Below are 24,762 nucleotides of genomic sequence, written 5' to 3'. Positions count from 1 at the left end.
TGCAAGCGTGCAGTGGCACACACTGGAGTGGCACATATGTGGATATGGAGAGTGCACAAAGGATGGAGGTCTACAAAGGACAGCGTCATGTGGCTCTAATCACCAGCACACCCTGGCCAAAGTAAAGCCACGCTAGTAATACCCTAGAACACATTCTGTTCTAGTTTGCTTTCCTCATTTAGAGTTTTTGTTTGGTTTTTGGTGCCGTACGGGGCTTGCATTCAAGGCCAGGGAGTTCTTCCTTAGCGTTTCCTGTGAAGACTGGACCCTATCACGTGAGCCACAGTTACACCTTAAGATGCTTGGTGGTTCACTGGAGATAAGTGTTTCACTGACTATCTCCCCACACCCCCCACTACCACTCAAGACCGGCTTCCAACAGCCATCCTCAAGTTTCAGTTTCGTGAGTTGCGAAGATTGCAAGTATTAGATAGGGGCTCACTCTGTAGCCTTAGGCTAGCCTTGAACTCTTCATCTTCTGGTTTCTTCCAAGATTTAAAATGTATCTTTTAAGATCTTTATGGAAAAATCCTGAAAACAACTGGAATGCTTAAGGATAAAAGAACTAGCAAAAAGAAAAAAAAAAGTAGTTGTAGTAAAAAAAGAAATTTGAGGGTTTTTTTCTTGGGGGGGGGGCGCAATCCTGGGGCTTGAACTCAGGGTCTGGGCACTGTCCCTGTGCCTCTCTGTATTCAAAGCTAGCACTCTACCACTTGAGCCATAGCTCCACTTCCAGCATTTTCTGCGCAGTTGATTAGAGATAAGAGTCTCTCAGACTTTCCAACAGACTGGCTTCGAACCGAAATATCCTTAGCTCTCAGCCTTCTAAGTAGCTAGGATTATAGGTGTAAACTGCCAGCATCCAGCTAGGAATTTAAGTCTTCAAATGATCACGATATTAGGCTGTGTTAAGATTTTTTTAAATTCAAAACAAAGACTTAGCATTAGACTTAGCCTAGGACTTTGGCATTAAAGATGTTTATCTCCCCCCACCAAACACCTTTTCCACTCTAGGCCCAGATGTCACCCCCATCTGGCAGGTGACCTCAGAAGGGAAAGGGAAGCCCCTCCCCCTGGGTGCACCCAGTACACGTGGGAAGAGATCAAAAGCTCCTGCCAACCACCTGTGGGCAAAGTCCAGCAGGGTCCTTGCTCCTCCTGTCACCAGACGGTGCTGGCATCCTCTCCAGGCCTCCTCCCAGTCTGCCTCCTCACTTTACTATGCCTGGGGCGGGAAGGGAGGGCCGGGAACCAAGCATCATGGGTGGCAGGAGTGTGACACAGCACTGCCCACAGGAAAGGAAACCTAGCAATATCTCATCAAACATGCAAATGCCTATGCCAATAGATCCACAAGTTCCACTCCAGGAATTGATCCCGTGGATGTCTGGCTCTGCAGAGGGGGGATTTGCTGGGATACTTCTTGCTATCGAGAAGTATCGCGAAGTTGCTTGGGAGCAACTGAAATATTCTTCGCTGTGAATGCGGGTTCAAGGAGGGTGTAATACTTGCCATGAACAAGGGCGATCTATATTACTGACACTATGAAGCACCTGGAGCAAAGTAAGGAGCAATACAGATGAAGGGAGGGAGGGTGTGTGTACGAGGAGATCCTTTGTGTACAAAATAAACATTTCTGGGAAGACAGACTGCTGATACTAACTGCGTCCTGAGAGGCATTCTGGAAGATTTAGCTTGGGAGTATTTTTCACTACCTGTCTTTATGGGGTCCCTGTACTACTATGTGGATTATTCTTGTGGACGGACTATTGCCAACTATTTCATGTCGTAAAATCTTTAACCTAAAGCTAGGCAGGCTTTCGCTGAATGTGTTTGAATTGCACGTGCCTGCAATCTCAGCTACCTGAGAGGCAGAGGTAGAAGGACCTCGAGTTCAGGGCTGGCCCAGAGAGAATTTGCAAAACTCTCTATCAGAAACAAAATACAAGGGCTAAAAGACAGCTCAAGTGGCAGAGTATCTGCCTAGCAAGTACTCCAGTATCAAGCTCAGGAATGAGTGAACCAAGAATATACAGAGTTGGCCAGCTTCCTTCTTCTGAGTGTTCCATAAGAGCACCTCGTCTCCACAGCTTACCATCCACAGAAGCAACCTGTCCCCCAAGTAAGGAAATGCACCTCAGTTGCCAAGGGGTCCCTTGCCACCCTTCCCTGTGCCCTGGCTGCACCCTGTTTGGTCTCTCATACCCCGCCACATACCTGCAATAGTCCTAGATCCTTTTCTCTTCTTGGCCCACCAAAGCGACTTTGCCAGGAGAAGTTCTGGCCAGGTCAGTCTGCCTGTTGGCCTGTGCACACCTATCCGGCGAGCTGCAGGCTGGCAGGATGGACGGAAACATTGAACAAATTGACAGGACAGCTCCCTCGGGACTAAGACAATGGGTCTGGGGAAAGGCTTTTCCTTGTGGGCCCATGGCCAGGGTCACAAGGAAGCAATTTCCCCTTCTTGGAGGAAAGGCAGCAACCAGCCAGCCAACAGGGAGATTTATGGAGATATAATGTGACCTCTTTATTGCCCTGAATGCTAGGGAAGTGGTTCAGGGGAGATTTACGCCTTTCAGAAGGGGAGGGGGGCAGGGGTATAGAAATTTATCCCCGGGGAAGGTTTCCTCTAGGGCTTTCACTAGGGTTACTTAATCAATCAGGGTTAAGCTCCCATGGCCAGCTCTTAACATCTTCTTCTCCTGCTAATCACCCAGTAACCCCGGCTGCTCTGCAAGCTCATTGCGTGAAATGCAGGGTCTGCAGCGAGCAAGCGAGCTGCCAGTTAGTTCTGAATGCCCTTAGCACAAAACAAGAAACGAGGATGAGACCAGAGCCCACAGGGTCAGGAGGCGGCCCTACCGGCAGTGGACTCCGTGCTGGCCACAGCTCACCCATCTAGGCCTGGAAACTTCTTTGGAAAGATCGTGCCACACTAATTAACTAATGCCCTCCTTGGTTCAAAAATTATCTACTTTAATATCAGGTCGGAGTTAAATCTACCCATAGCTCTTGCACCAGTGATTTTTAATGTCACTCGTTGCCTCTCTCACCCTCCCTCCCTGCTCCCTCCCCGCCCCAAGGCTAGCACTCCACCACTTGAGCCATGGCAGCACTTCAGCTCTGGAACCCGGGTCTCAAGCACCAGGCCAACAGTGAAGCCATTAGAAAAGTTTGATTTCTGGCTTCCTACTGCCAGTACAGTTGGCTCCTCCCTTACAATCTACCCTCCCGACTTTCCACTGCCCATGATGACCCGAGTTCTAGTCCTGTGGATCTACACGGACCTACTCTATCTACAAAGATTCGGTTTTCCATCATATTTTACACACTTGTTTCCTGGTTGTCACAGACAGAATATCTGTTTCCCACCTGTGCCTGCCCTGACATTCACATCCTAACCCCCGGGTGGTGGCAATGGGGGTGGGGCCAGAAAACCACCAAGTGCAAACCAGACTCTGAAGGAGCCGGGCCTTGATCTTAGACTTCCTAGATTCCATAACCGTGGGAAATAAGGATGCATTGTTAAGACATCCAATCTATAGCTTTCTTGTATAGCAATTAAACTAAGATACTTGCTGCTGTATACTCTGGTTGCTTTCCATTTTTGCTGTAGTATCAGTGCTTTAAAAGGTGTCCTTGTAATTATCTGTTTATGCAGGAGAAAAGTTCACTGAGGAGCTCCTAGATTTGGGAGGGCCTTGTTCAAAAGCACATGCACAGCACAGTCCTAGCTTCGTTTTGGTGGTAGTGAATAACGTGCAGCTGCTGCTGATTTATGCTGTAACACGCATTCCCCCCAAGTCTGTGACTTACAACAGTAACGATTTTTTTTGATGTTGATTTCTGCAGCAGTTGCTGCAGTTCTAGTGTGTGTGTACATGTGTACGTGCTTCATTCTGAAATTCAGGTTGATGGGAGTCTCCTGGCAATGGACAAAGTCATACACTAGCTCTTCAGGCCTCTGCTAGGAGGTTTCACTGTGACTTCAAGTCACATGTCATTAACCAAAGAAGTCCCCAGTGTCCCCAGGCCAGGGATAATATCTCCACGGAGGGGAAGGAAGAGCCCAAAGCAATCTTCAGGGGAGGGGCAGATACCAAATATATTCTTCTGCAGCTTCGTTTCTTTATGGAAACATCATTATTTAGAATTTTTTCCATGCCTGCACAGATCTATTTCAATCTTTAAAGAAGATTTATTAGTTTTACAAGGTAAAGGAACAACATTTACATTCTACTCCCTAATTCCCACCGTTGTTTAGCCATTCTTGCCATCTGAAAGGATCCAGTTGGAGTGCCAGTCTTTTTTATGCCCCGGTTTCCCCCAGCTCCAGAGTCTTGGCTGTGCTCCAGGGGGCCATTTTTCACTTTTCCACGCAACTGCACGGCAGTGACCAGCCCAGCATAAGTTTCTGCGCCAGCACCTCTTTAGTTTGTTTTGATTTCTGATAAGACCAGTTCCCTTTTCTTAAGTCTTCTTTTTAAAAATTATCTTGGCTATTCTTGTGCAGTAATGTTTCCATGTAAATTCTATAATCAACTTGACAAGTTGCACTTAAAAATCCCATTGCGGGGGAGGGGGGATGCAGGAGTTTGGCCTAGTAGTAGAGTGTTTGCCTGGCATGCACGAAGACCCCAGTTCGATTCCTCGGTACCAATGCATAGACAAAAGCTGGAAATGGTGCTGTGGCTCCAGTGGTAGAGTTCTAGCCTTGAGAAAAGCCCAAGGACAGTGCTCAGGCCCAGAGTTCAAGGCCCAGGACTGGCAAAATAAAAACAAATAACAATCCCAGAATACAGCATCTTTTCTCTATTCATTAGTTCCTTTTTTCCTTTTTTGGGAAAGATATTGTTTTTCTTTTTCTTTTTTTTTTTGGTGTTGGTACTGAGGCTTGGACTTAGCACCTGGGCTTAGCTTTTTCACTCAAGACTGGTGCTTCATTAAAATAAATAAAAATAAGAAGTGAGAATGGGTGAGAAATAATATACTTTCTATCTGGCGAATATAACTGTAACCTTTCTATATACTAAAATTAAAAAAAAAAAAAAGGCTGGTGTTTTACCTCTTGAACCACAGTTCTACTTCTGGGATTTTACTGGATATTTAGAGATAGGAGCCACATAAACTTTCCTACTGAGTCCAAACCTGGATTTTCGGATCTTGGACACCTGCTTAGCTAGGATTATAGGTGTGGGTCACCAGCCCCAGGCAAGAATGTTTCTCCAAAAAGGTCTGACTTATTTGCTTACTGAGTTGATCATCTTTCACTTGCAAATAATGAAAATGCCACTTTTTAAATTTTTCTAATCTCGGGCCGGGAGTTTGGCCTAGTGGTTAAAGTGCTTGCCTAGCATGCATGAAGACCCGGGTTCGATTCCTCGGTACCACATACAAAGAAAAAAAAAGTCGGAAGTGGTGCTGAGGCTCAAGTGGTAGAGCTCTAGCCTTGAGAAAGTCCAAGGACAGTGCTTAGGCCCTGAGCTCAAGCCCAGGACTGTCAAAAAAAAAAAATTTTTCTAATCTCATTCCTTGTGTTTGTTTTACCTTTAAAGGTTCTAGGGTTTGAACTTGGGATCTTAAGCTTGCTAGGCAAATGCTTTACCACATTCCCAGCCCTTTATTTTATTAACAGGAAAATTTACTCCCAGCTAGAAATCTGAGCACCACAGACCAGCTCTCAGTCTTTCCCCTGACCTGGCCTAAATTCCAGTGCATCTGGCAGTGAATCTGAGTTGGAGCTGTGAGCTGTGATCTAGAGAGTGGAAGGTTCTTTGGTTTGTTGGGGTTATCTTCTGTCATCTTTCTCCAGAAGCCTCCATGGCTCCTCAGGCCATAAACACAACCTCCTTCCATTCTGTCCCTGCCCTCCTCAGTGGCTTTTGGGTGCCAGGAGGGCTGGCCCAGGGTCTCCATGGCATTCTGCCACTTGTATTTGGAATTACCTGTCTTACCCTCACTTTGGAATATCATTTAGATCTTTTGGTGGCAGCTCACTCTTGTCTCCAAGACTTCAGTAATCATGCATTTTATTCTTCTTCTTTTTTTTCTTTTCTTTTCTTCTTTTTTTTTTTTTTTTTGCCAGTCCTGGGCTTGAGCTCAGGGCCTGAGCACTGTCCTTGGATTTTTCTCAAGGCTAGAACTCTTCCACTTGAGCCTCAGCACCACTTCTGGCTTTTTCTAAGTATGTGGTACCAAGAAATTGAACCTGGGTCTTCGTGCATGCTAGGCAAGCACTCTACCACTAGGCCAAACTCCCGGTTCCCCCCCACCCTTTTTTTAAGTGGGCCTCCATCTTTTCTCCTTTATGTGACTCCAGCCTCAGCGCTCTTTAACCCAAAAAACATTTACAAATCAAATAGAAAGCAAATGGAGTGGGGCTTCTCCACCCCCCTAGGGCAGCAGGAAGATGAAGCTCAGCCCCTCCCACCTGGCCCTGAGGAGCTCTCCGCAGAACCCAGCCTTCTACTTTCACTTTCTTAGTGGTTGTCCTGAGAAACAAGGAAAGAAAGGCCCAGGGCCACAGGAAAGACACCTTTGCCTTTGTCTACTGCAGGATTTGCATCTCAAGTGAGGCAACGATAAAATGTATGCATTTGTTTTTAAAGTCACTTCAAAAAATGTTAATGAAAATCATAAAACATAATAAATATGCAGGTTGAAATAGGTCTTTTCACACACATACCCAGGACAACTTTCTCATTAGTGACACAAAGCAGGCCACCTGAGTCATGAAGATACCAGAAAATAAAAGACAGAAAAGTTCTTTTGTAGAATTCTGGAGAGTTCTAGCAATTTATGTCAATACTCTTACACCTCAGTGGTGCAGAGTCATTTGCTCTCTGTCCACTAGGCTTCTCCACTGTATTTGCATTTCCAAAAAAAAAAGTTCCCTCTTTTTTTCTGTGCTAAAAATGAATTTGAAACCTTGTGAATGTCAGGCAAGAGCTCTATCACTAAGATATATCTCTAACCTCATTAAAAAAATTTTTTTTGCGGGGCCGGGAGTTTGGCCTAGTGGTTAAAGTGCTTGCCTAGCATGCATGAAGACCTGGGTTCGATTCCTCGGTACCACATACATAGAAAAAAGCCCGAAGTGGTGCTGAGGCTCAAGTGGTAGAGCTCTAGCCTTGAGAAAGTCCAAGGACAGTGCTCAGGCCCTGAGCTCAAGCCCAGGACTGGCAAAAAAAAAAAAAAATTTTTTTGCTAGTTAGTCCTGGGGTTTGAACTCAGGGCCTGGGCTCTGTCCCTGAGCCTTTTTGTGCTCAAGGCTAGCGCTCTACCACTGGAGCCACAGTAACACTTCCAACTTCTCTTTCTCCTACATCTAACAGTCAGTTTCTGGCAGAGTCCTTACAACATCCCCAAAGTCTTACCCCACCCTGATTCTCACAGATGTCAGGGCTGGAAAAGTCCACAGACGTGAGGTGCTAGATCTAATTCCTTTATTTTGACCAAGGACACAACCCACAGGCCACCTGTACAAATCCTCTAGCATGGTCCACAAATCTCCATCTGGGCATGTAATCCTAGCTACTCAGGAGGCTGAGATCTGAAGATCTCAAAGCCAGCCTGGAATACAGAAGGACCTGAGATCCTTATCTCCAATTAACCTCTAGAAAATGGGAAGTGGGACTTGGCCCAAGGGTAGAGTGGTAGCCTTGAGCTGAAGAGCTTAGGGACACCGCTCAGGCCCAGGGAAAGGACAGCGCCCAGGTTGAGTTCAAGCCCCATGAATCACAAAAAAAAAAAAAAAAATGTAGACAGAAGCACACAATACTTGGGCCCTGATTCCACAGTTCCACAGAAAGTATATACAGGATACCACACAACTTACCAATAACTTTTCTGACTCCACTTGAAGACAGCATCCACAGGAAGCAGACAGCAGACTTAGCTCAAACTTTTATCCAATAAATTTAGTCCTGTGCTAAACCCACCAGCAACACCAGGGAAGACTCCCCTTTGTGAATTCCCTGGGGGAGGAGTGTCTCAGATGCCCCCAGGGACCAGCCTAAGAGGTGGGCCACACACAGAATTCTACATCATCCCTACTGCCCTAGGCCACCCTGCTTACTTTTGGTGCAACTTAAGTAGCTCCTGGTGTTTTTTTGTTTGCTTTCCAGTTTAAATCTCCCTGGAGATAAACAACTTTCTTGGAAGGACGGGAAAGAGAAAAATCTCACTCTTTCAACTTCTCTAATCCCAGTTAGATTCTTCCTCTGTCAGAGGAAGGCCATAAATTGACCACTGACCCTATCTGTAGACTAGGGCTAAGCCACAGGGCAAATTGTAACTTGCACATTAACTAAGCCACCCTCTCTTTCTCTTTCTTTTCTTTCTTTTTTGTGGGTCTTGGGGCTTGAACTCTGGGCCTGGGTGCTGTCCCTGAGCTCTACAGCTCAAGTCTACGGCCCTACCCTTGAGCCCAGCCCCACTTCCCTAAGCCGCCACTTCTTAGTGGAACCCAAGATGTTCTATTTTAAGTAATCACTCTCCTACTGGACTAAGCTAGCTTTTTGGAAATGAGGTACATTTTTGGTAGGTAGTCCACAATGTCCTTGAACTCGACATCTTCCTGCCTCAGCCTAGGATTCTACGTGTGAACCATGTCTGGTCCAAGAGCTAGCGTTTCAAAATGAGTGACCGGTGGTTCATGTTCATAGACAGCACATACCAAACACTGCGCTTCAGGAACACGATTGGTAATAGTGTTTCCTGACATTTTAATAACCTCACGAAAAAGCTTCTGAATTGTTGCTGTTTGTGCTGAGGGCCTGAATGCGGTCACCTGGCCTCTCCACTCAGGCTAATGCTCTACCACTTGAACCACAGTTCCACTTCCAGTTTTTTGCTGACTAATTTGAAATATTATAAAGAGTAGAGCCAGGATTTTAAAATCAGACCCCAAATCACGTATCAGACCTCGCATCAGCTCCCTTAGCCACATGGTGCCTCAGTGGTGACTCAACAAGGTGTTTAACAGCTGGGGTCTCCGTGAGGAATACAGGCAGAATAAAAAGGGTGGCAAAAAGTCTGCTAAAAGCTCACCCTTTCTGCTCAGGGCTAGTTCTGGGGTCCATTTGGCCAGCTCTCCCTTCTACCCCTCTGCCCTGTCTGGGAAGAAAGGGTCCCTATTATTAATGCCATTCCTGGAGATGTGTTTATACCCGGCAAGAAACTTAATATCAACATTCCCTAAAGGAAAGTGTCTTCTCACGTGGGTGAAGCACTTCAGGCAGGGAGGGCTTCTCCTCCAAAATCAACAGGCACTTAGGTGCTTTAAACAGAGTCTGGCAGAGCGGTTCAGTCTGCAGAGAATCCACGAACCAGTCCACCCCCCCCCCCGGCCTGTGTGTTATAATGAGCTGACCCCGGGCACAACCCTCTGTCCTGGCACCTCAGGAAGGCCCCACACACAAGCAGACGGCTGGAGCACCAGGACTCTCTAGACCAGACCCTGACGACAAGCCCAGAACTCTAACAAGGAGCGAAGGCTTCTGGGAGCCCCTGAAAGCCTAGGAGGGTACCATGAGCGGCTGCAGAGCACCATGGCACCCACTACATGCCCAGCTGGCCTTCACAAAGTAACAGGCCCTACATGATGTGCTGGCTTTCTCTGCCAGCAGATTCTCCTGCCCTCCAGGCGCTCCCTCATGGGGTGGGGGGCACGGAGCAGGGAGGAGGTCCTGGCCTCTCTTCTGAAGCTTCAGCCTGAGGCCACGATCTGTGTACAGCCACCTTCACCCATTCCAGGCCTCAGATCCCCCTTCATGCCGTGATACCTTCGACAGTGTGCCGTGGAAGTGCCCATGCTGTCTCTTACCTCCTAGCCTTCTAGGTTTTGGCAATCTTTACACAGTTTTTATGGTGCCCTCAGTCTGCCCTTGGGTCCCTCTGTGTCCCTCTCCCTGTAAAACCAGTTATTGGGAACACAGACAAGTTCAACTCTGGCCCCTTTTACAAAGATGGCTCCTCTCCTTCCTGGGGATGTCTGGGCAGCGCCACCATGCAGGTGTGATTGTGGACGGAGGCAGGTGAATGCCGGGCTTTCTCTCTTCCTTTAATGACATTTGTCTGGCATTTTCTAGATAATTGTATGACAGATCCCAAAATGATATGAGGCGCCATTCTTGTCCCAGAAACCCTTTCAGTGTAGAGCAACTTCAAGTAACACATGCACCATGGGATGCCATGGGCTGATCTCTTTTTCTTTTTCCTTTTTTTCCAGTCCTGGGCACTGTCCCTGAGTTTCTTTTGCTCAAAGCTAGCACACTACCACTTGAGCCATAGCACCGCTTTCAACTTTTCTGTGTATGTGGTACTGAGGAATCAAACCCATGGCTTCATGCATGCTAGGCAAATGCTCTACCAGTAGGCCACCTTCCCAGCCCCCAAAGGCTGATCTTGACAAGGCAGCTGGAGACCCCACCAAAAGCTCCCCACAGAGATAGAAGAGAGGCCACCTGGGCTTGACTGCACCCACAGCCAGCAGCCTTCCCCATTCTCTTTGAACTTGAGCTCAAGGACTCTTCCCCTTTTCCTCTCAGGTTTTCCAGTCAGGTGACAGGGAACAAATACATGGAGCCTCTACATAAAGTCACTAAGAAACAATGGCACCAGAGAGTGTAGCGCTGCAGGGCCTTTAACCATAAAACCTGACCTTTCTGATCACCAGCCAGACACAGACTTCTGTGCATTCTAACAAAGACCAAGACTTACCTGAACCCCAGGACTCCCCAGAAACAGTACAGAATTCACTCTTCTTGCTATCAGTAGTAAGTGAAATTTAAAAGGCCAACAGTTCTTCAAGCTTGTCTCTGAAGACGGGCCATTTGACCTCAACCTGTGTCCTCAACTGACATGGTACCAGGTGGCAGGGGCAAACGTCCCCACCACACACCCTGCCCTTGAGCCATGGCAGAGGCGAGACAGGAGGGGGAGTGAAAAACACTTTTGTAATTTCCACAATCTATTCAAATGTACCCAACTCCCTGTTCAAAGGTCCTCTAGATCTCTTTTAACCCTGAAAGTTAAGCTGGGGGGAGGGGCCTGAGTCACTGGTGGGTGGGTGGATCCCACAGAAGCTTGGAGGTGGCAATGGCCTAGATCACATGACCATCAGCAATGGCCCCAAGTCCAGGAATTCTTCCCCTCGGGCACTTCCACACCACAGGGGGGCCCCAGAGCTGGGGCGCCCCAGAGCTTCCCTAGGCCCCCTAGGATCCTCAGGAAAAGAATCACGCAGGCACCAGCTCTGGGCAAGTAATGTAGAATGCGCCCCCGACACCTAAACAGGGCCCTGAGAGGCACGGGGAAGGGTCCTGCCCAGCTCCCACCCCGAGCTCTTGTACTCCACACTATGGCAAAAGATGATCGGCGTCCTCATCCCTGGACCTCCTTGCCCAATGGGACCTGAACATGTCCCCTTACCCTTCCTCAGGTCCCATCTCGGTCACTCACTCACTGCCAAGGTCAAATGATGCCCCTGGGTGCTCCCCCAACCCCAGCCTTCTGCCTCCTGCAAACCATGACCTTTCCAAGTCCTTGCCGCCCTCCAGCCTCGCACCAAGCCACACACCTCTGCCTGACTTCCAAGGCCTTTCTTTCTTTCTTCTTTCTTTCCTTGTGGGGCTTGAACTCTGAGCCTGGGTGTTGTCCCTGAGCTTCTCAGTTCAAGGCTCGTGCCCTACCTCTTGAGACACAGCACCACTTCTGGTTTTCTAGTGGTTAATTGGAGATAAGAGTCTTACGGACTGCAGTGCCCTGGGCTGGCTTTGAACCACGATCCTCAGAGCTCAGGCTCCTGAGTAGCTAGGATTATAGGCATGAGCCACCGACACCCAGCCCCAAGGCCTTTCTTGTTGGATTCCACATTGGACTTCACCTGCTCAGTCTAAAGGGAACCAGGCTGCTGGGGGCGGAGGAGGTGGAGAAGGCCTCAGACATGGATGCTGCCATCCCCGACACCCCTCTAGGGCGGAAGAGGAGCCTGAAACCAAGAGCTAGACATATACTAGGTAAATTCAAAGGCAAAGAAAGCTCAGTGGTAGCATGCTCGCTTAAGGTCTGATCCCCAGCGCTGCACAAGGGAGGAGGGAACCACACATAAAAGGCAAGGAACTGCTGAAAACAGGCACACATGGGCTTGGGAACACTTGCCTTTGGTGAGGGTACTGGTGCCACTCTGAGGCTTCAGAGATGTGAATGACCCATTGCAATGGAGCTGCCATAAATGAGATTTTGGGTGTGCACACACGTGATAGATGTTAGGTAAGACACCATGAGGGTATAAAACGGTGCTACTGCTGTGTGAGAGATGGTACAGCAGGCCTCAGAACTCCACAGAACCCCACACGATGTGGCCGTCCTCAGGAGAGGTCAAGCTGGGGTCTTACATGGCGTATAAATGCAAGCACTGCTGGCGGTATTCAGAGGACAGATGCAGCTCCCGGGCCGTGCATGGATGAGCAGGTGAACACGGTGCGGAAGATGTCGCTATGCTGCTTCACACAGGAAGCCTGTGACACGAGGGCCTGGCAGAAGTGCATCATTGCAGGCCACCATGCACAAGACATCTGAAGAAGTGAATCCCACACAGAATCGGGGCGTGGGGGGCAGGGCTCCAGGGCTAGAGAGAAGGGGAGGTGATGGAGCAGCTGCAGCTGCGGCTGTGGCTGCGGCTGTGGAAATGAAAGGTGTGGCCCCAGAGGCTGATGATGGTTGCACAGTAACATGGATGCACGGTGGGCCCTGCATCTAGTAATGTCTAATCCCTCCCCTCTTCCACCCTATGGTGGGGGTCCAGGGTTGGCCTGGGTTTTTATTCCCTTCTTCCCCCTTCCTAGCTGCAGGCAGCACACTGGAACAGTGAATCTGCCCCAGGGCTGTAGAAACCCACCTGCCTCAGCCACAGGGAGCTTGCATTGCTCTGCAGGCCAGGGGCAAAGTCAGTCAAGAACTTTCTATTCTGATAGCAAAGCCCTAAGTCCCCCAAGCTGCTTCCACCAGGCCAGGCCCACACATTTGCGACCTCTGCTTGTCCTCTAGCTCCCAGTCCCTACTTGAGAGCATAGAAGAGTGGCCCCAGCACCATCCCCAGTCGGCATAGCCCTTCCCCATAAACATCCTCCAGCCTTCAGGATACCACTTCGTGTATACTAAGGCAAGCGCTCTACCTCTAGGCTAAACCCCTGGCCCACCTGCTTTCTTTCTTTTCTCTCTTTTTCTCCTCTCTCTCTCTCCCTCTCTTGTTCTTTTTGTCAGTTGTGAGGCTTGAATTCCAGCCCTGGGCACTGCCCCTGAGTTCTTAAGCTTAAGGCTAGCGCTCTACCACTTTGAGCCACAACACCACTTCTAGCTTTCTGATGGTTAACTGGAGATAAGAGTCATAGAATTTTTGTTGGGCTGGTTTTGAACCCCAGTCCTCAGATCTCAGACTCCTGAGTAGCTAGGATTTCAGGTGTGAGCCACTGGCACCTGATAACATGTACTTTGAGCCTCTTGCTCCAGTCTCTGAGTTGCTGGACCTCAGAGACCCTCTTGCTCAGCCAGAAATGCTCCTTGGCCTGGCTGGAGAGAAAAGGAAGCATCTGGTACCTGTGTGCACACCAGCTCTACCCTCCAGCTCTCTCCAGCTTCCAAGAACCTCCAACACTGAATGCGTCTATCGATAGTCCAAAGGAACAAGAAGCCGCCACCACTCTGAGGGCACACCCCCTGCTTCACAAAGCTGACCTGCACTTTAGCAGCTATGCCTCTCGTCGATACAGAGAAAACCAAAGGAGTCCATTGGAGGGAAGATGTCACAGACGCAGGTAGCCATGGAAACCAGCTGGATGAAGCCTGTGTGGATGCGAACTTGCTGTCCACGTAGACAGCTACAGTCAGCATGGCCTAGTCAACCCACACATCCTGCTGTGGTGACACCTGTTAAACCTGCCACAGGCTACGTGCACATTCTCTCACTTGAGTCATGCCACCCTGCTTGAAAAACACCTTTAGACACACAAACCACCCCTCTACCACTATTGCCTCTTCTTTTGGCCACTCTCCCATTTTCCCTTTATTTAAAATAAAAGCAGTCTTTGCCAGTCAGTATGGTTCACTAATCTTAAAGAAATTACCTTTCAACTGGACGCCAGGGGCTCATGCCTGTAATCCTAGGTACTCAGGAGGCTGAGATCTGAAGACGCAGTTCAAGACCAGCCCGGGCAAGAAAGCGCATGTGACTCTTATCTCCAGTTAACCACCAAAAAGCCAAAGTGGGGGCTATGTCTCAAGTGATAGAACACCAGTCTTAAGCAAAAAAACCCTAAGGAGCAGTGTCTAGACCCTTAGTTCAAGCCTTAGTAGCAACACACACACACACACACACACACACACACACACACACACACGCACACAAATTACATTCAACGCTAAGGGACTTTAAACAGTAACTATGTTTCAGGACTACTCACAATTATAGATACACACACATGCACATATGTATTTATATACTCAAGGATTAATGTGCAGCAATGGTTATCTTGGGACGGTAAAATTACCAATTATTTTTCCATTTGAGGTTTTCATTTTGGCATATTAAACATAAATTGAGTTTAATAAGATAATTAAAATGTTACTGACACAACCTGAAAAAACTATTTCTGTAAACCTAGAAAATATTTTCTTTAAAAATAAGCAGCATTCCCCTGCTAAGCGTGCCTGTGGGAGCCACATTCTTTCTGAGGGTCAAGTCAAGTTCTCCCCACAGGCTGGGGAAGGGTTTTATTTGTTGTTTGTTTTTCTCCTCCTACTCAATGTTGAGGGGCAACTTGTATTATCTGTCACCCCTCTTTACTTGGTTTGATTTATGATCTTGGAAGTCAGGTCATTCTTTCCTAGGCCAAAGAAAGAAAATTTTTAATGTCCACCTAATACCTGATAAAGTATCAGGAAAGGTCAGGACCACCTTGACAGAAACAAGCATAGCTACAGTCCAATCTGATTAAAAAAAGAAAAACCCACAACCTGAACACTTTTATCAGAAGAAAATATAACTTGCCATTTCCCAGCTCAATTGATGGACCTTAAAAAAAATTTTTTTATCTGAAACAACAAGACATCATAAGATAGGAAAAGCTGGAGATAAGAAAACAAATTGAGTTGTCCTAAATTAGATCGGATTGGTCTGCCCCCAGTTCAAACTCCCCACACCTGTTTCAAATGGGGCCATGAGCGCCTCTTGGGTCTCCAGGGGTTTGAAAACATTGCAAAAGTGGTGAACTTTGAGACTGCACCGTTTATTCTGTGATTATAATTAACCTGCTCACTTGTTGCTATCGATCAGTTCTAAATGGAGGTGATAAACTTTGACTGGATTGCTGGAAGTAGAAATGAAGATTTAAACCGGAAGAAGAAGGGGAACAAACTTAAGAAATAAAAGACTGAATTGAGTTTTAAGAAGCAAAACTTGCTCTGGGTTTGAGGTGGTTCCCAAAGCTTATAGCTTAATAACCTTCAAAGATTTCTACCCAATCTGAGTGGTAATTTTGGATTTCTTATTCTCCAAAATAATGCATGTTTGTGATCACTCCATACAGAGGGACAGACAGCTTCAAATTCCACAGGTGGAGGCGCTGTGACAATGATCAGAATCCAGGTTTGCCTGCCTGGATATACTTGCCGTGAGTGTGCAAGAAATTATTTAAAACATCAAGTCATTAGTTGAGCACCTGCAAAATGCCAAAGACCAGAAAACCAAACTCTACATTCAGATAAGGTTGGCTATCCAGGCCCAATTCAGATTAGAGAGCAAAAAGAGATAAAAACAGCAGGCTAGCCGCCAGAAACAAGAAAGGTGCTCTAGCTGGGGTTGCTTCACTCAGCACAGACCTCAATCCGTGCTCTTTTACCCAGGGTCTGTGATCCCTGCCTCAGTGACCCCTTTATTAAAACTTGTGTTCCCCATTCACCCCCATTTCTCAGCTCCTACAGCAACTAAAGCGCAATCATCAGAGACAAGTGAAGATAGAAACTTCCTGACCTCAGGAAAAGGAATTCTGAGAAAGAGGTAGGGTTCACCCATAAGCAGTTTGCAGCTCTGCTGGAGGCAGGGAGCATCCTCCAGTTTGGAGGGTGTGAGTTCTGGGGTCCTCTTTCATTCCCTGCATGCAGGAGGGAGGGGCTGGAGAGCAGGAAGTCTGCAGGACTGGGAATCCTACCAGGCATTCCACCTACTAACTCTGCGGGACAGGGCAGGAGGGACTGCGGGAAGGAAGCCAGTAGGGTGGAGAGGTGGGAAGTCTGGTGCCACTCACCCAGTGGTTCTGAAGGGCTCAGCACACTCCATGTGGCAGATACAAAATGTGGAGGAAAAGGCAGCTATAAAGAGCCTGCCTTCCCTGGCATTCTAAGGCAGAGCAGCTTACTTCATCTTTCCCCATCTGTTTCCTTCTAACAAAATAAAGGTCTCCTCTCTCCTTTTTTTTTTTTCCTTGCTCTTTTCTCTTTCCTTTCTGCCAGTACTGGAGCTTGAACTCAACCTGGGCTCTGTCCTTTAACTTTTTCTCTCAAGTCTATCACTCTACTACTTGAGCCATACCTCCACTTCTAGCATTGGTGGTTAACTAGAGATAAGAGTCTTATGGACTTTTCCACGCTGGCTGGCTTTGAACTGTGATTCTCACATCTCAGCCCCCTGAGTAGCTAGGGTTACAGCGTGAGCCACCAGCAGAACCTGACTAAGGTGCTTAAGGAAAGATTTAAATACCCCTGTGGATTTCCTCACTGACCCATGACAAAGGAGCCAATGGGATACTATACAAGGTACCCCAGCTACTAATCCTCAAAAGTTATTAGTCTGGGGTACATCAGTGTGCCCAAACTATAAACTGGTCCTACATAATTAACAGATTGAAGTTATTCCTATTATGATGGCATTCACACTATCTTCCTGGCTTCAGGAAGGCACCATGGGGTCATCAGCCTGAGAGCAGGTACACTGCCAATTCCTGCCTTATTTTCTCCCAGTGCTGGGACAGACAGGCCCCTGTGAAAATCAAAAGCCAAAGTCAGGATTTCCATTAATGATGGCACTGATCTGCCTGGCAGCACCCAGACTATGTGCAACTGCAGAAAAAAATTAAGTTCAATAAACGACAGTTTATATGTGAAAACCTGTTTCCTGTGTAGCCAGAAACACTAACTTTAGAATCATTAAATTTTAAAAAAACTACGAAGAGACACTCCGGAAGCTGATTCATGAATTACGTATGCCTGGGGTTTTTGTTAAGCTTAGTTTAATGTGCATTTTTGGAAATAAGTAATAATATCTACATTTTTTTTTTGGCCAGTCTTGGGCTTAAGCTCAGGGCCTGAGCACTGTCCTTGGATTTTTCTCAAAGCTAGAGCTCTACCACTCGAGCCTCAGCACCACTTCTGGCTTTTTCTAAGTATGTGGTACAGAGGAACTGAACCCGGGTCTTCGTGCATGCTAGGCAAGCACTCTACGACAAGGCCAAACACCCGGCCCCCATATCTACATTTTTTAATTCAAAAAGTTCTGTTTGCACTCATGCTAACAGCAGTATTATTCATAACACCAGTAACTGTTAAGTGCATGGGTAAACACAATGTAGTCTGCCTATTCAATGGAATACTATTCAGCTAACAAAAGGAAAGATGTGGCTGTGTGCTGTAGCATAAATAGTCCATGAAGGAATTCTGCTGAGAGAAATCAATACTGTGTCCTTCCACTGATCTGAGGTTCTCCGGTAGTCAAGTGCATAGGGACAGAAAGCAGAATAGGGCAAGCTCAAGACAGAGCTGGCTCTTCGTTTGTAGTGAGTTTCAGTTTTAAAAGCTGAAAAAGTGCTGAAGATCTGTTATACAAAAATGTGACCATACTTAACATTACTGAATTTTCCTTTAATAATTCAGGTAATAAAAACATTCAAACCAAACCTAAATCCAGCATTCCCATACTTCAAATATATTTTCATATTTAATTGGATTAATAACAAAGCACATTAAGCGACTAAGTTAAGATAGTTACAAAAATTTTAAAGTTCCAAATGCCTATCCTTTTATTATCTGTATCCCTCCCTACCTGTCTCCACCCCTCATCCTAAGCTGTCGGCATTACAAACTTTATATTTTAAAATTCATTATACAAGCCGCCCTGATAGTTTCTGCCTAGAATCTAGCTACTCAGCAGTGTGAGATCTGAGGATTCTGGTTCATAGCCAGCCTATACAGGGAACTCTGTAAGATTCTTATCTCCAATTAACCAGCAAAAAGTAGAGGTATGGCTCAAGTGGCAGAGCACCAAACCCTCCCCCAAACCCCAGAACAAAACAAAACCGAAGAGAGAGCACTCAGTCCCTGGCAATGGCACTCACACAATTTCCGGTTTGTTTGCAAATTATCTAAACAGACAGGTCTTGGGGAAGATACCACCCCTCTCTGCAACAACCTCCATCTTTCTATGCCCATGCAATGGGTTCTGGTGGCTTTGTGCCACTTGTGTCCAAACTTCCTGACGGGGGGATGTTTTGGTTACTTCCAGTTTGGGTTTTAATTTCCCATTTTGGGGGGGTTTTTTGACGTGAATTACTATGTGCAGTGGTGAAATTAATACGTAGCATAGAACAGGTTCACAGAAGTTGAGTATCCTACATCAAAGCCTTCTACTTTATAATCTAGCCGTTTACTAACGCTGCTCCATGAAGAATGCCAATTTACACTCCTACCTCCACATATCAGGGGCCCAGTTTCCCTATACCTTAGAGTGTTTGTTTTCTTTGTGCATTTAAGGAAGGAAAAAAGAAATAGAAGCAATGAGTGACACAGAGGAAAGTGTTATCTGAAGCTGTCTCCAGAGCATCGCTGCAGTGCGGGTGTGGAAAGTGCCTAGCAAATGTGGCCTGACCTTTTCTGGGGATATAATTGGGCAAGTGACAGGTGTCACCAGAGGCAGTGACACACCCCAGGCCACCCCAGCACACCTTTCTTATTTAATTGCTTCTCCATTTAGCACTGCAGCCCAGTTCCAGCTCTGATTGACCTGCTCAGGGTGGTAACCGGAAAGTTAAACAACTCTGGTTTTCCTGAAGACTGACAAATTGTTCTCTGGCCAAGCAGGCTACTTCGGAGTTGGCCTACAAGGTTGGTTCACTGCACAAATGAGCTGGCTCTGAAAGCAGCTGGCTTCATTGATAAGCAGTCCCCTAAAGATCCAGCAAACACTGCAGTATTTTCCACTGACCTCCCTCATAAACTCTCTGCACACCCTGCGTGCCCCACCCCACACCTAATGGGGCAAAAGTGTCTCAAGGTGAATGGTTTTGAGAGGACTGAGTGACATACACATTACATTGGGTGCCTGCTTTCACAGAACTGCAAGTGGTGCATGATTTTGGAGATGCTTTCAGAACAGTGTGACCGCTTCTTTCTCCATGATAAAAGAATCATTATTCCTTAATAAAACATATTTGTGAGTCTTTCCAGCAACACCTGCCATAAAGCTATGTCCTTCAAGACGTATTTACATATAATTTCCATCTCAGTCTCTCTGTGAGCCTTAAGTAGACACGAGCATGAACTAATAATAAAAAGAACTGCGTTGTGATATATCTATTTAAATAAGCCTCCTCTTTTAAGAGTGCATCTTCTCCAGTCAAGTGCTGATAGCTCAGGCCTGCAAACCCCACTCAGAGGATGTGCCATGGAGCTGGCCCCTGGGCACAAGAGCCTTTTCTCCAAAGAATCACCAAAAACACTGTAAGTGGAGCTATGACTCAAGTGGTAAAGACAGCCCCCCAGGCCCTGAGCTGGCAAAGACAAACCAACAAAAAAGTCTATCTCCTGCCTGGTGCACTGGCTCAAGTCTAATTCTTGTTACTTGGGAGGCAGAGATTGAGGGTTCTTGGTTCAAGACTAGCCTGGATAAGAAGTGGTTGTGAAGGTTCCATCTCAACCAATAGCTAAGTGCAGTGGCATCAGAGTGGCTTGTCATCTCTAGTGACAAAGGGAAGTACAAGTCAGAGGATGGCGGCTCAGGCAAGACCCTACCGCAAAAATGGCCAGCACAGGGTAGGGTGGTAGCCTTGCGCTGAAGAGCTCAGGGACAGCCCCCAGACCCAGAGTTCAAGTCCCATGACAGACCAAAAAAAAAAAAAAAGAATTCTAAAGAACATTATGATTTTTTTCCTCTGATAGACTCATGCACACTGAAAACTCTAATTCAAGTTAAACCTTACATAAAATGTGTTACAAAAAAAGAAAAGAAAAGACAAGACCAGCAAGGGCTGGAGGTATCCATCCAGGCTGACAAAGTACTTGCCTAGCAAGTGTAAGGCCTTGAGCTCTACCACCAGCACTACAGAGAGAGAGAGAGAGAGAGAGAGAGAGAGAGAGAGAGAGAGAGAGAGAGAGAGAGAGAGAGAGAGAGAGGGAGAGAGAGGGAGAGAGAGAGAGAACACATCTCCAGGAGTTCTGCCAAACAGCTTCACACCAATAGATGGGTAGCTTCTTAAAGAGAAGTGTGCTGCACTCTGCTGCAGGCATTTCAGTGCGCAGTGCTCTGGCTCAAGATGTGTCTGTGGCACAGCTCCCAGGACAGATGTATGTTCTCCCATGTCCAGCTCATCCCAGAGACAGCCAGCAGCATTACTGCACCATCACCAGGTACAGTCACACACACCACCGCTCTGCTCACCTAGAGCCACAGGGCGCCCCACTTCCTGCATGGGTCCCCAGGACCTGCTCCCTCCCATCCTGCACACTCTCACCTAGGTGCTTTTTTCTGTTGCTGTTTTCTGTTTGTTTTTAGAGAGCATCTTGCCCTGTCTCTCTGGTTTGCCTGGAATGCACTACGGAGCCCATGCCACCCTCAAACACAATCCTCCTGCATCGGCATCTAAAATGCTGGGCTTACAAGCATGTACCACCATACCCTGCTCCCACCTGTCTCTTGAAGGACTCAGGCAGGCACTCCATGTGGCTGGACCAGGGCAGGGCAGAGTCCTGGGGCAATTACCTCCTAGATTTCTACTCAAATATTTGCCTAGTGTCCAGCAAGTGCCAGGCACTTAAATATGAATAAGATTCTGCATCTGCCCTCTGTAAGGTCACAGAATTCCATTAATGAGTCTAATTAATGGTTTCCACAATTGTTTCAGGGTTGCAGGTCTTATTGAAGTTGGAATGAATTAAAGGGCACATGCATTATTACAGTTAGGACAAAAATCATTTCTAACCTAAGCACAGAGCTCTAGATACCCTTGTTGGCTTTTACCATTTTGATTTTTGCCTTTTCTCAGTATAAGAACTCTGGCAATATGTTAACTCTTCCTAAACAAGATAATACATTATAGATAAAGAGTACTCTTACTCATTGAAAATGAGCTAAAGATGAAGTTTATGTGGTTTTGCCTACTATGAAAAACACACCATTCTACCAAGACAGTCTGGGCCCCGTTATTTCATGGCAGCACACAGTATACAGAGAAGATGAGAGCTTATCTACCTTTTCTCTTTCTTCTTTATTTGTAGGTTCTTTCCCTCACAAACCTCTATTCATCCTCAAGATCCAAAGCAAATGTCCCACTTGAGTAAATAACCTGCAGAGCCCCAGATGAAAGGAAGAATTGTCTTTACTTTCTCTCCTCTCCTATACGTTCATTGTCCCCTATGACAATGATACTTCATTTGCTCATTTTCAGGTCCATTTAGGGAGATCAAGGAGCCCTGCTTACTGGGGACAGTTCCAGGTTTAGCACTGAAAATCCAAAGTCCAGCCAAAAAAATAGTTCACTATACAGGATAAGGACGAGTGAAGTAGCCATCCTTTATGAAGGGCCAACACCAAATATTTAAGCCTCCTGAACATCTCATTTCAGACAAAACTGAAAGCACTTACAATCCCTTTTTACAGGGAAAGAGGCTCCATGGAGAGGTGGAATCAACTTGTCCCAGGTCACAGGGGCAGCAGGCAATGAAGTGGGCTTGCCAGCTTCGTTGGAACCATCTCATTGCCGATGTCGGGAACTCCCCACAGGGACTCCGGGACGGGTTTCCCTGGGGTGCTGTCCTGGGTCTCACTAAAGCATTTCTTAGCGCTGGGGTGCAAAGCCCTGGGTTCAATCCCCAGTGTGCTGCTCTTTACTGCTTTTCCCTAGGTGCCAGGAGAGGGTGCTGAAGATCAGGGCGCCCCCAGCTGCACAGCTCCAGCTGGGGTGTGTGTGGGGGAACCGAGGTACAGGAAGGGGGGACCCTCGGGCTGCTCTTCTGGAAGGAGACGTTAGCCCTAGGGTAACACTGGAATTTGACAACACCCTCTGTGAAGGGCTTCTGCTGAGAACTTCAAAGGCCTACTGTGTGCATCACCCTGTCCTTCCCTGGAAGGTCTCCTCCATCTTCTATTTGGTGTCTCCCCTTCTCTCTCTCTCTCTCTCTCTCTCTCTCTCTCTCTCTCTCTCTCTCTCTCTCTCTCTCTCTCTCCTCCCTCCCTCCCTCCCTCCCTCCCTCCCTCCCCCCCAAACACCAAATTGTCAGCCTAGAATTAGCAAATGCCCATAATTAAAAAGAAGTCGAGGCGGCGGAGAGGAGCCGTCCTTCTGTCCTTGTCGTTTTGTCTGCATTTGCGCCTGGTGTCGTGAGACAGTCTAGCTGGGTGGCCCGGGGGCCTCAACCCCCGGTCCTCGGCCCTCGGCCTCAGCCTCCCTGGGGTACAGGCTGCAGCTCCGCGGGGGAGCTCAAGGCCTCCGGTTTGGAGAAGAACTCAGGACCTCGCAGCCCAGCACCCTGCCCGCTGGCACGGGGTCTGCTGGCCAGGCCCGGCTGTCCCGGTCCCTCCTCCCCGGGAGGGAGGCCTGGAGTCCCCAGCGGGGGAGGGGACGCTGGGAGAGGGCGCCGCTGCCAGGTTAATCTGTTTACCTGGGGTGTGTGTGTGGCTGGACCCCCTTTGGGTTAACACCACTTCAAAGCCAGGCCAGACTTGACTCTGCAGGGGGACTTAGCACTGAGTAGGCCCTGGAGCCCGGGGCTCCGTCCCCCTCGGGGCGAGCTCCATCCAAACCCGCCCCCAGGTCCCCGAAATCCTCCGGACCAGGGCCGAGCCGGAGGATCCGGGGGCGAGGGCTGGCCGGCCACCTCCCCCCGGCCTCCAGGACCCGGCCCGCCGCAGCCTGTAAACCTGCAAACCTGTAAACCAAGCCATTTCTGTCCCCAGCCCGAGGCGTGGATGAACGTGGCCAAGAGGAAGAGCCCTGCGCGCCCCCGGCCTCGGTGCGCGCCCCCAGGCCCGGCTCTACCCCATCACACCCGGCCCAGCCGCTCCCCGGGTGTCCCGGGTTCCCCGTGTGACCCCCCTCCCTCCCAGGACGCCCATCTGCCACTCGAGGGCTCTTCCAACCGCGCGGCCAAACGGCCTCGGGTCCGGGTCCAGGTCAGCACAACCGGGGGTCTGGGCCCTCCCGGCGCCGGCGCCCAGCGGCCTCCACCCGCCTTCCGCGGGGACTCGGGCCCCCAGCCCGCCCGCCCCGCGGCGCCTCCCGTACTCACCGAGGTTGGGGTGTCGGGCGGGGTTGGCCCTGCCGGGCAGGCTGTGCAGGACCGGGCTGTCGAAGGGGCCGGCGGAGGCGGCGGCGGCGGCGGCCCACGAGGCGCCCACGTCGGCCATGTAGGCCGGGTAGGGGCTGGAGTAGGAGCCCGCGAAGCCCGCGCGCCCGTACTGCTCGCGGCCCGCCAGCCCCGCGCCCGCCGCCCCGCCGCCACTGCCGTAGGCCGCGGCTTCCCGGGCGGCGGCGGCGGCGGCGGCGGCCGCCAGGGACCCGGGGGTCCCTGGGAAGGAGAAGCGCGGCGACACCGGCGGCGGCGTGTAGGCGGCGCCCTCGGCGGCGGCCTGGCTCCAGCCCGGGCTGCCCTGCTGGGTCCCCGGGCCCGCACTCGACGGGGCGGCCCCGGAGCCGGCCCCCGCCGCGGCCCCGGACGCGCCGCCGCCGCCGCCGCCCTGCAGGTAGGACAGGCCGAGCACGGAGGAGGGCACCCGCGGCGTGGGCACGTAGACCGGCGAGGACGCCGCGCCCGCGCCCGCCATGAAGGCGCCCGGGCCGCCCGCCTCGTAGGCCCCGGGCGGCGGGCCGTGGTTGGCAGCCATGGCCAGGCTCTGGTACATGGCCCCGGCGAGCTCCGGGCGTCCGAGGCCTCCCTCCCCTCGCGGGGCAGGGGCCACGCGGGGCGAGGAAACGAGAGCTGGGGCCTCCGAGTCTTCGAGGCGCGGTCGGGGCTGCGCTCCCGAGTTCGAAGCCGCCCGGAGCGGGCACGTCCGAGGAAGGAGCCGGGGTGGAGGAGAGGCTCGGGCGGCGGCGCGCCGGCCAAGACGCGGAGAGCAGGCCCGGACCCGGCTGGAAGGACGGCGAACAGGACAGTCACTCGGAACGCGCGCGCGCGCGCGGGCCGTCCGGCCGCCCGGCGCTCCGTCCCCGCGCCCGGTCCCGCGCCCCGCGGCCCAGCCGGGCTCCCTCCACGAAGGCCGCGCGGGCGGGCGGGCTCTCACTGCGGCCGCGGTCCTGGAGGGGAGACAAGCGGAGAGAGGAGGTCAGCGATCGGAACCCCCCGTCGAGGCGGCCCGGGCCGCGCCGGGGGGGGGGGGGGAGCGGGGCCCTGGCGAGGGGTCGTGTTTTCTCCTTCGACGGGATTTTGTAGGGACGGGGGTTTCGATTTCTCCAGGGGGAGCCCGGCATCCTTCCCCAGGCCACCGTCCCGAGCTTTCCA

At 49.6% G+C, this 24,762-nt stretch overlaps 1 protein-coding gene across 2 annotated transcripts in view; it reads right to left on the bottom strand.

The window, feature by feature from the left end:
• Positions 1 to 24,276, bottom strand: part of Gata4 (GATA binding protein 4) — a 39,709-nt gene extending 15,433 nt beyond the window's left edge. For both annotated transcript variants that reach the window (XM_090353815.1, XM_090353816.1), the window contains exon 1: positions 23,551 to 24,276. In XM_090353815.1, the coding sequence (XP_090209941.1) occupies positions 23,551 to 24,163 (613 nt within the window). In that variant the 5' untranslated portion in view covers positions 24,164 to 24,276. The remainder of the gene's footprint in view (positions 1 to 23,550) is intronic.
• Positions 24,277 to 24,762: the final 486 nt, after the last annotated feature.

Source organism: Megascapheus bottae, chromosome 20, assembly GCF_031878675.1.
Source record: "Megascapheus bottae isolate mThoBot1 chromosome 20, mThoBot2.hap1, whole genome shotgun sequence".
NCBI classification, from domain to species: domain Eukaryota; kingdom Metazoa; phylum Chordata; class Mammalia; order Rodentia; family Geomyidae; genus Megascapheus; species Megascapheus bottae.
The sequence above is the reverse complement of the archived record's forward strand: the minus strand, read 5'-3'. Positions and strand labels throughout refer to the sequence as shown.